Source organism: Acanthisitta chloris, unplaced genomic scaffold (genome assembly GCF_000695815.1).
Source record: "Acanthisitta chloris isolate BGI_N310 unplaced genomic scaffold, ASM69581v1 scaffold20695, whole genome shotgun sequence".
In the NCBI taxonomy this organism is placed as follows: domain Eukaryota; kingdom Metazoa; phylum Chordata; class Aves; order Passeriformes; family Acanthisittidae; genus Acanthisitta; species Acanthisitta chloris.
In genome coordinates, this window is record NW_008673391.1 from 5,890 (window position 1) to 16,854 (window position 10,965).

General features: G+C 38.5%; 1 protein-coding gene across 1 annotated transcript in view; it reads right to left on the bottom strand.

Moving 5' to 3' along the window:
* Nucleotides 1–5,782: 5,782 nt before the first annotated feature.
* The window catches only part of CUL4B (cullin 4B), a 20,784-nt gene continuing 15,601 nt past the window's right edge, over nucleotides 5,783–10,965 (bottom strand). Inside the window, exons 13-20 of the mRNA XM_009074950.1 lie at nucleotides 10,797–10,907; nucleotides 9,994–10,079; nucleotides 9,333–9,440; nucleotides 8,965–9,078; nucleotides 8,262–8,367; nucleotides 8,014–8,186; nucleotides 7,311–7,463; nucleotides 5,783–6,187 (exon numbers count right to left, since the gene is read on the bottom strand). Coding sequence (XP_009073198.1) covers nucleotides 6,092–6,187; nucleotides 7,311–7,463; nucleotides 8,014–8,186; nucleotides 8,262–8,367; nucleotides 8,965–9,078; nucleotides 9,333–9,440; nucleotides 9,994–10,079; nucleotides 10,797–10,907 — 947 coding nt within the window. The 3' untranslated portion in view covers nucleotides 5,783–6,091. The remainder of the gene's footprint in view (nucleotides 6,188–7,310; nucleotides 7,464–8,013; nucleotides 8,187–8,261; nucleotides 8,368–8,964; nucleotides 9,079–9,332; nucleotides 9,441–9,993; nucleotides 10,080–10,796; nucleotides 10,908–10,965) is intronic.

Below are 10,965 nucleotides of genomic sequence, written 5' to 3' on the forward strand. Positions count from 1 at the left end.
CAGTATGATAATTTCTTATGAGGTTTGGTCCAGGAGGGGAGAAAAGCCACATATGAAGTGAACATCTTGCTAATAATTCAGCACTGATATTTCATGCTGCATTAAAATTACTTTCTGCTCCAAATGGTAAAAAAGATATCCATTCCATATAATTTCAGATGCAGTTTACTTGTCTGCTAGGCCCTCTCTGTAAAGTCACAGTGACTAAGCCCTTGAGCTGGGACCAATGGCAGGGGCATTACTGTCAGTCTGACACCTGACCCTCCCTACGCTTTAATTGCATAAAGCTTCTAAACATTGGATCTACTGGAAAAGCAGCTACTGGCAATTCTACAGATTACTGCAAATGCTGTTAGATGGAACAGAATCTGTAAACTTGCATTTTTGAAAAGACAAAATTTCATAGCAAGTTAGGATTACTTGGGCAATTTAACACAGAAGTACCTAGTGACATCCCTGTTTTCCTCCAGCTCTAAAATACAGCCGTTTTAGGCTGACAAACTGATTGATTTAAGGAGTAAGCTAAAGAAAGAACTATCATCAATGTTACAGAAGAAATCAGGTTAACTGTATTTTCCTCTCTGAATAGTCTTGTTTACGCTCGTGGCTCAGCATTAGTGACTGAAGTAGCCGAAGCCTCAGGCCACAAGAGCTGATCAAACGCAAACTTTTGATAAAACAATGCTGCTAACAAAGAGCTCCCTGAATTCTGCAGATACAAGTGAAATGAAGAAGGTAAGGACCAAGGAGGCAATTCCAAGAGAATGAAGTAATGTCACGAGGCAGCAAGGCCAGCGACAGTGAAACCCAGTAAGAAATGAAGAAACCATCGACCAGAATTTAGTGATTGAGCTGGGGATGAGGTGATGGAGGTACAGGTATAACTGAGAGGTGTGAACTGGGGTAGGGGTCCCTCTCCAGAGGTATCAGTTCAAGCCACAACCAAATAACTAATAAAAGACTAATTGGAAACGTTCTCTCAGACTTGGCATTCTCAGCAGGGTCCCAGGGCCAGACCCAGTTACCATGCCTGACTGTGTAAATATGTAACAATCAATAAAAATTTAGTATTTGTGGGATGTGAACTACTTTTCCTTAGCTTAAGAGGTTTATCTACAGCACTGCAATATCCTACTGATTTTAGATTAACATTCAAAGTTATTTTGCTTGTTTCATTTATATCCTAATGCTGATTTCCCATAAGCAGTGGCAAAACAAGCAATGAGTCATTTTAAAGATGACCTTGTATCAGGAAGCAATTAACCAGAAGAAAAACCTCCATTGTAGGTTAATCAACATCCATTGCTCATCTTCCCTGTTAACTCTGTATTTTACAAGATACCCTGTGCACAAAGTCCAATGTCTCTCAATCACTCAAGTAAGTTTTGAGGTGTTCATTGTCTAATGCCACAATATGTCCTCTTTAAGGGGGGGAAAAAGGCATATCCAAAGCTACCTCTTACATTTGATTTGGCATCAGTTTCTCTCAATCAGAAGAAAGTACAGTAACATCTATTACACTTCATACAGGGAGAGAAATTTAAAGAATTTACTGCTCTCTGGTCTTTTTCTCAGAGTAGGTAGACAACCTATCAGTTCCCAGCTAATCAGTTACTTTTGTAGGATTTCTTTTGTGGAGAATGTAGGAAATAGTCTCTTTAAGGAGGAAGTGTTAGTGGAAAAACCATCCCATGCATTTAGATGACTTCAAGCTGTAATAGAGAAGGAAAGCACTTGAGCAGGATTGGTGGTAGACCTTTCCCAGACCTATTTAACACCCTCCTGCACTAGGACTATTCCGTGATGACAGCAGTGCTGTCAGGTCAGCCTCCCTGCAGCATGTATCAGCCTTCAACAGATCCATTTGGAGGACCAGCACTTGCTTTGCTACAGCTATCCATGTTTCCAGAGCTCAGAAAGGGAATTCAAAACACACTGCCTCCCCTTTCTGCTAAATCCTCAGAGCTCCTGCACTGGGAAGTGCCAGCCTGGAGTCCTTCTGCACAGATTCAGACCAGCAGTTCCAAATGGCTGAAGAAAAAAAAAATGTAAAAAAAAAAAAAAGATATAGAGAAAGATAACACATGATCAAAGTTGCAGGATGATTTTAATGCCAGGAGAGGTATTCCATCCTCAATAACAGAAGCAAATTCCCTGTCCAGCTTTGTTCCTTTGTACTTCGGTAATTGTACCAGAGCCATTAAAATTATAAACTGTAACTGAGACAAGGAATAATTGTACAGCAGGAGAGAAGCAACAAGCCACCACCTTTGGTATTTTTGTACCAGTTCTGGCACTTACACACATTCTAATCCCAATTCAGAGCTGGCAAAGATGCTTATTTCCTTCCCCTCCAGGAACCATAGAAGACTTAGTAAAAAAACCCAAGATAACACAAATTCAGGAATGGAAGCCACTTAGAAAACTCAAGGGATTTTAATGACTGAAGAAGGAACTAATTATTATTATATTTAAGTAGCAAACAAGTATTTTGCTATCAAAGCACAAGCTAAAGAATTTAAAGAAGCCATAAACATTAATAAGCCCAACATACAGAACCTGGAGTAAGAAGGCATTTTACACACAAGAGTTTATCAACACAAAACTGTTTAATATTTATTAAATGACACAAAATACCTAGATAACAGACTCACTCTCTGAAAGGACATGTATTTACATTATTTACCAACTTAAGAAAGACTCTCTGTACCCATATCAGACTTATGAAACATAAAAAAGGTTTTGCTGCTTTTTGCATCGAAGGATGCAACGGTGATACATGCCCTGTTTGCAAGTCTGCATAAACTATAACTTTTTGATGCAGTGAAAAAGCACAATTCCATATTCTGGTAGCCGAGGGAAGAGGCTTCTGAAAAGTAACAGGGTTAGTTTTTTTCCCCCCACTCCAGACACACTCTGAAGACTGTTATACAAAAAGTATATTACATTTTTGAATGCTGCTGTACTCTTACAATTTTAGTGTAACGTTTCAAAGAAAATATTCTTCCTACTGTATGAGAGCACTAAAAAAAAAAGTGGTATTTGAACTTTTTTTTTTTAGATGCACTTTTTCTTTTAAAAGAAAGCATTAGGGCAAATGATATGTCTAGGAAAAAATGAAAGGCTGACAAAAAAAAAAGAAAAGAGCAGAGACCAAAATATGAAGAACAGCTAAAGCAACTTAACAAATTGCTAGGGTTTGTTTCTTTTTATTAACTATTTACTTTGGCACCTTTGTGTAAACTATAGAACAAAACAACGTTTACAACACATTTGCAATTACAGCATTTAAACAAAATGGTCACTTTTTGAAACCAGCCAAGACAAAAAAATAGTCCATTTATGGGTATAAAGATTAAAAAACCTAAAATATATATTTCTAAGAATAAACTGCAATTTCTTATGAACAAGGTGCTATAAACTGCATGCAAGAGTCAAGATTAAAAATGTGTGGCCAAACAGACAAGCTGTGTTCTAGCCAGATGAGTTGTGGTCCAGGCCCACGTTAGTTGTTTCTTACAGAGATATATATGGCTCAATAGGCAGGCACATGATCCCAGCAAGAAGTTGCAGAGTTGTACGGCTAGAGGATACATCTTGGCTGCAGCTTTGTCACTAACCAGGAATGAGCAAGACCTTAGCAGAAGAGATGAACAAGTTCTTGGGGCAAAACCCATGAAAGCTACAAGGAGGAAAACCCTTGTCCCCTCCCCTCGCTCACCCCTCTCCTGGCCTAGCCAGGGTTCTCAAAGTCCATTCTTTGGGTTGCTTTAACTAGATTGCGCTTAGGGTCTGCCTCGGACCGTGAAATTCTGATGAGATTTGAGGGCATTTTCTAGGTAACATTTTCTGCATGGAAGTTACTGAAATAGATGGGCTAAAAATTAAATAAACCCACAGACCTGTGCAGTTAGTTTGACTGAATGCAACACTTGTGTAATGAGGGAGGATTTTACCAGAATGGGTATTTGAACATGTAGTGGTGTTAGGTTTATATGCTACAACAGACTGAATGGAACCAATACAGTTCAATACTGATATCACCATGTCCTGTCTCCCAAGGAGTTAAGTCTTATGCTGCTTCTCCAGTTCTCTTTAAAAGGAATCTTTTATTGGCTGAAGATACAAAACACATACAAGAAAAACAAACACTGAATGCAAAATGCAGAAGGTTTTGTAGTTGGTAGGGGGCATTCTTTCCTCCCCAGTGGGTCTCTACTTGAACTAAGGCTTGAAGATTTGCAGGAGCAGTCTTCAAGCTTCTCACCACATAACTCTACTGTCAGTATTTTTCTCACAGAGGCAGGGGTGGTCCTGGATGTCTACCAGTGGTTATGCTGCAATAGTGTCAAGGGGCAAGGTGGATTTTCTGGAGATCACAAAGAGCTGTATGACAGTTAGTTGAGGGCGACTGCAAATAATTTAGTAGGAGAAATTGGCCAGCTGAGGACTGCATATAAAAGAGCTGGAGAGAAAACACAGCTGAAGAAAATATGGAATTAAACAGTAGATAAAAAAAAGCAATAAGGATGGGATGTGTCAGATAGAAAATACACACACACACACACACACACACACACACACACACACTCTCTCACACATGCACACCCCTGAATGTGGGATCACAGTGATAGAAGTTATAGGTCATAGAGAGCTAAGTTACACTGCCATTAAACAAAAGTAACATCTTGCTTTCAAGAAATATCTGGTATTTCCTAGGACTATCAGTGCCTGAAAGAGGATGAGGTTTTTTCATTGTGCTCTGCAACACAGCTGATCATAGGTCTAAAGCCTGGCTGGGTAAGGAAGAACTGTTACTTGGAGGAGTTACCTTTTCTGCTGACACTTTTTTTGTTTCCCATATATTCCTGGCACATGCTGCTATAGCAATAAAAAAAATGTATTTTGTTGAAACAAAGCTCTACATTCAAGTGACTTATTCTCCCATGTCTTATAAAGATGCAAAGAATGCTCTCTGGTCATCTAAGAAAATATATTTTAGATGCCTTGTAGCAATACTTAACTTTCTATATGAGAGGTAGGCTTCTGGGTTCTAGGAGGCCTGCCACATCTAGGGCTGAGTTCTTAAAGCTTTAAGTTAAAGCAATCCAAAGCAGGGCAGCCTTAGGAGAGCTGCCCTGTCTAAACCTTGAGGTTAGTTCAAGTTTAGAATGTTGCAAAGCAAAACAAGTATTAAAATCCATTTGCAATTTTTGTTCTTACAGCTTCACCACAATAACAGTGTGGCTTTTCATAGATATCTGTAAATAGATTCTCTTCTCTAGAGTATTGCTGCCAAGAGGTGAAGGCCTCCTACCCATGACTAGTAAAAACTGTCACTTCTTCCATTATGGCTGTTGTATGCTTAAAATTCCCAAAGGTGAACACCAAGTCGCACAGGCAAAGCCATATAAATCTAATCTGAACTTCTTTTGTTGTAGCAGTTATTTAAGAATGGTGTCTGTATATACAGGATATCTGCCCACACTGCAAACTTTATACATTGTTTTATATTGGTACCATTTTGTCTTAATTCCCACCAAGAATATTTTCCATTGGATCAGCAATAAGCATAACTTGGCTTATTCCCCATTTTCCCTCCCTCAAGGGAAAAATATCCAAGTGTGGGCATCAACCAAACCAATGGTATGTATAACTGAAATGCATTCTGTACATGAAACTAAAATTTTGCATGCAGTTTAAGCATTTTAAAGGCTATTTTCTTATATTAATTAACCTTCTGTTTCCATTTAAAGATGTGAAAGACATCTGTCATATATCAAGGGACTCCTCTTCAGACCCAGAGACAAATGGAATCACAAAGACCAGGTACTTTCTTTCAGCTTTCTGCACATCTTACTAAATAACATGCAAAGAGTTCAACAGCATTCTTCTTAAAATGTAAATAGTACTCTTTAAATGGGCATGTTAACCACTGAAAGAAGTCCACTCTACTATACTTTTCCATTACACTGCTTTCATTCAATCATCGGTAGTATAAAAAGTCAATTAACGGGATCAACAGGCTAGTTTATCCACTGGCAACTGTGTAGGACACCAAGTGTGCAGTAAAACAAAGGCCAACATATGTTTATGCAATATAGTTGTACTGATTCGGGTTTTCTTTATCTCTTTCCATGTAGTCCCTGTCAATTAAGGATTCTATTCTCTTCTTAAGGTCAGCAGGCTGTAAAACAAAGCACATGTCAGCATTATTATTACCTTGCAGTCAATGCTTCTTGGTTTGTTCTTTCTACCTAAGCCAAATATCCATATTATTTAAGGTGGCTGAGGAAACAGAAATCACAGTTTAAAAAATCCCAAAACCTGAAAGCATCTAAGCTTCTGAAGTCTGCAGTGTATAACTGATGGAAGTTACAGTTACAAAATTAGCTTGTCACCTGCAACTAAACATAGACTTTTTGCAGCAGGGAAAGATATTTGCTGCTGTTTGAACTGAACCCTAAAGAACTGCAGTTCATGCAAAAGGTTTCTATTTCTGACTTTTAGCTGGTAAAAGATGGTACAAGTTTCATTTGCATCAAAAGGAAATGAGCCTTGCAACAGTTTGAGTGCTCTGTGATTGGGTGAATGACTTGATGCCTCATGATAAAGAGTAAGGAAAAGCATTTAAATCATCTGCTAGAATCCTGTAAAGCACAACTGCAGTTTATGCAATATTTACAGGCTTGCAGGAACACAACATGGTAACAAAACAGAATGAGATGGCAGGACCTTTCATTTTACATTGCCATTGACAGAAAACACTGTGTACTTGAACTCCAACAATGCACCACTGTCTAAACTCATTTCCATTTGTACACAACAAGATAGTCATTCTATACTGCAACTGTGGCTTCTTCAGCTGAGACATTCACCAGCACATTTTCATTCCCATATATGTGTGTATATATATGAACCAGTATAATCTGTCTAGAAAAACCACTGTATATTTATTGGTTACTAATTTATTAAGAAGCATCAACCAAATTAAGAATGTAATGCAGAACTGGTTTTGAGATCTGAAGCATTTTGCCTTGTGCCCAAGAATGCCTTGCCAGAACACTGCAAATGTAGAAACAGCAGGAGAGGCAGCTGCACCCTTACAGCTAACCAACTCCAGGGCTGAAAGCCTTTGGAAACAGGTTTTATCAGCAACTGGCACTTTAAGAATTCCTGAAAGTGAGTATTTGTCCTTCCCAATACTAAAAAGATGCATATTTTAGACAGAAGCACTGTTTAATTTGAGGGCATGCCATGGAATATGAAAAGAACTCAAAGTTTTAGAAGAAGAGAAATCAGTACTATACCTTGACTGGGAATTTCAGCTGGTTGTAGACCTCTGACACGAGCAGGTTGTGACTCAGTGTCTTGCGCATCTTCATGATTCGTACGATCGCGGCGTCAATCTGGTACTGCCGGTCCTGGAATACTCTCTCTGTAGTGCTTGCCTGTTCCTCTACCTGAAGGATCCAGTTAGAAAAGTTTTAATGAGAATACTAGAACTGTAAAAACAATTTTTCTTGGTATCTCTAAGACAACTCGCAGTGTAAGACAGTAAAATGTCTGTTGTCAAATATCTGACATAAATCCTTTACAAATATGAAGATTTGATTGCCTATTAAAAATCACTTGGACAAGGAATTAAAATCTCTGCACAGATTTTACATTGGATGGCTGTCAGGGAAAAGGCACGGTGAACTTGTTTCTATGTTCACAAAACAGTCAGTAAAGCTCCAGGGAATGATCAAGGATGAAAAGAACATTCACTAATTGGAACTTCTCTTCAACAACCTCATTTAGAGACATTTAGCATCGCTGGTGTCTAAGTTACTATAGGAGCACACATTTAAATCAGCACTGTTAGGTATGTGCTGTCATCCAAATCACAGATATAACTTTACCAAGGTATCAGCATGTACTTTATAACCAAGAGGAAAAAAGCTTGAACATGGGAGGCAACAAGGTACTTAACCCAAAGATCTAAACCCCAGAGGATTAAAAAATATATACCGTTTCTTTCATCTGAATTTGGTTGATTTTTATCCTGAAGAGCTTATGTCTGAAATCATCATTACATGTGAATTTATCACCATCTTCCACATCTTTGCCTTTGGGGCTTTTAGTCAGTACTCTGGCTTTGCCACAAGCCAGAGATTGAAGTGTCCTTCTCAGCTCTCCATCCTCTAAAGCAGAAACAAGTTGTTTAGGATTTTTTTAGTAAGAACACTTAGAAGCAGTTGGCTGTTTTCAATACCAACCTATCCCTGTGGCTTGCTTTATCTCCTCTAAACTGAACTCCTCTCCTTCATTAAACATGAGCAGCACCAGTGTCTGGAACAAGGAGACCTGAAGTTCTTTTTTGCCCTGTCACAAGGGAAATAAACAGATATCACCAGGCTGTTTGTTTAGGTTTTTCTGGGGGGGGGGTTGGGAAGAAGACACGAGGAACAAGTCACTCTTGCATGTCAATTATTTCACTTAAAGGACATTATTCATTTGGGAACATGAAATAAGTTAATGGTCATCTTGTGTTTACTAAGTTTTCTGAAAAATCAAACTGCTAAGCTTTCCTATTTCATGAGAAAATTTCTTGATGTGCCCATGAAGAAATGTTACCAGATGAAGAAAGGTCATCTAAGGGACAGAGTCCCCTTTTTTTAATCTCCTCACTGTAAAAATTAGCACTATTTTTAATCTGGATCTAAATCCACTGATATTTTCCCTAATAGTAACCAACAAGTGTTTTTTTCCCCACTGATAGAGAAATTGGATGCATCTTCTTAGACCTTAATCCATCTACTTCAGAATCTAGCAACTCTGGAAATGATAGCAAGAGGTTAAAAGTAATTACAAAAACACGTTTTCTATCACAGCACAAAAAAGCTTCCTGATATATCCCCAAGGTACAACCCAGACTTGGAATTGACAAAGCAACAGGAGTAAGAGAAACAATACACTCACCTCTTTAAATTCTGCTTTTAGTACACAGTGTCCTAGTGTTGACTGCCACTGAAGTTTCCTACCACTGTGTTTTCCTAAATAAAAGGTCTTGAAAATCTCCTGCAGTTTTACCATCTAAAGAAAGAAAAACCCCAAAACACTGAAACACCATTTCCACTTGAAAAGCATCCTTCCCTCCTCCACAATCAATTATGCTTTAAATCAAGGCTTAGAATTATGAAAGGGATTGCAAGAAAAGACAACAAACTTGGTTTTAAAAATACAGTTCTGCATTTCTTTCTCTATGCATATTTAAAAGCAAGTTGCAGTTGATCCCAAGATGCACTTCTGACAGGCTGATACTTGCATAGCCTGTCTGTGTTCATTACCTCTGGGGGCAGGTGGACTTCCATAGGCACATAGGTTGGCCAATAACCCATCGTCAGAATATTCACTGTTAGTTCAATGTTGCCAGGGACATTCTGATTTTGCATATACTGCAGGCAGAAACAAAAGAAATTGAAATAAAGCTATGCTTATTAAATATATTCCAGGTAGAACTGAAGAGTTAGAACAGGCATTGCATGAGCAGAGAAGACAAATGACCTGGTGATGTGTTTGCTATATAAACTGCAAGTTACAGACAAGAAGATAAAGAAAAGCACTTTTCTTAAGGTCTAAAGGCACTTCCACACAGGAAGAAAACAGCAAAAGTACTGTTTTAGTAGGTTGAAATGATTATCTACCTAATTATGCATGAACAAAGAATGTTCAAATTTGTTTGTCAGCAAAACATTACAGAACCACCAGAACTAATGGGCAAAAACTTACAAGCCCTCAGAATACAGTGGTGTTCAAAATGTTTTAGAACTGGTGCCAAAACGCTTTGCAAAATTACAATTCCTGTTATTGCTGCAGGTAGTGTTTTGTTTGTTTGTTTGAAGAAGCTTGTTTCAGGTTTAATGCTGTGTTGCTCAGGAAAACCATTAATAAATTCAGTGAAATTTCCAGCAGCACAGACAGCACAGACAGGAGGCTTTCCCCCAGTACCTGTTTGAATTGTATCATTATGTCCTTTGAAAGCTCCATGTCTTTAAACATTCCTTCAAGTTTGCTGGTGAAAGCAGCTCCACATTCTATGAAAGAGAAAATGCAAACGTTAGAAATTCATCTTGTTTATTTTCAACACCACAGAGTAGTTATTCTAGAGGTGCACTGTTAAACAAGATGACCTATTTCAGCAGAGGTTCTTACATAAAGACCTGAATTCTAATTAAGATACAGAATAAGGTTATAAACAAGAAAGGGGAACATATTTTGACGTGGCAGCTATTTTGCAATGTGTTTCCATGTGGACCTAACTGTTCATCCTAGGACTATGGTGGCAACCTGTCACTCAGGTGACAGCTCTAATCCCTATCAGCTGCCTCTAAAACTGCCTCCAGATGGTACAAGATCAGGCTCTAAAACTCTTACTCTTGCCACCCAAAGACTCCATCCAATGAAACAATGAAGATCAGACTAGAAGACCACTAGCTGGCAGCTTCATGTTTCAGACCATATACAGAGTGAATAACAAGTAGAAGTTATCCTTAAGTTCTCTGACCACATCACTGATTTACTCAGCAGGGAAACTCAACTCTATCCCACAGGCCAAGATACACTGTGCACTTTAAGCTCTTGCTTTTTGGCTATTGCTAAAACTAAAAGCAAATGAGCCTCCTCCAAGCCTACCAGGTATTTAAGACTTGCACAGGAGGTTTTTGTCCTCATGTAAAGGGGACATACCAACCGCACTTCTGGGAAGGCCTGTTAAAGCAACTACTTTTCGAAGAAAGCCGAGAGATATTTACCATGTTTGAGTTTGGAAAGCATAGATTTTTCAGCATCTACTGATGCACTCTTCCCAACTAGTAGTCTCTTTGCTAGATCCTTTTTATAAAAGGCCTCAAAGACATCTTTTCCTATAAGAGATGAGATTTGAAAGAGATCACAAATCATTGTTGTTTTTAAACAAACTTT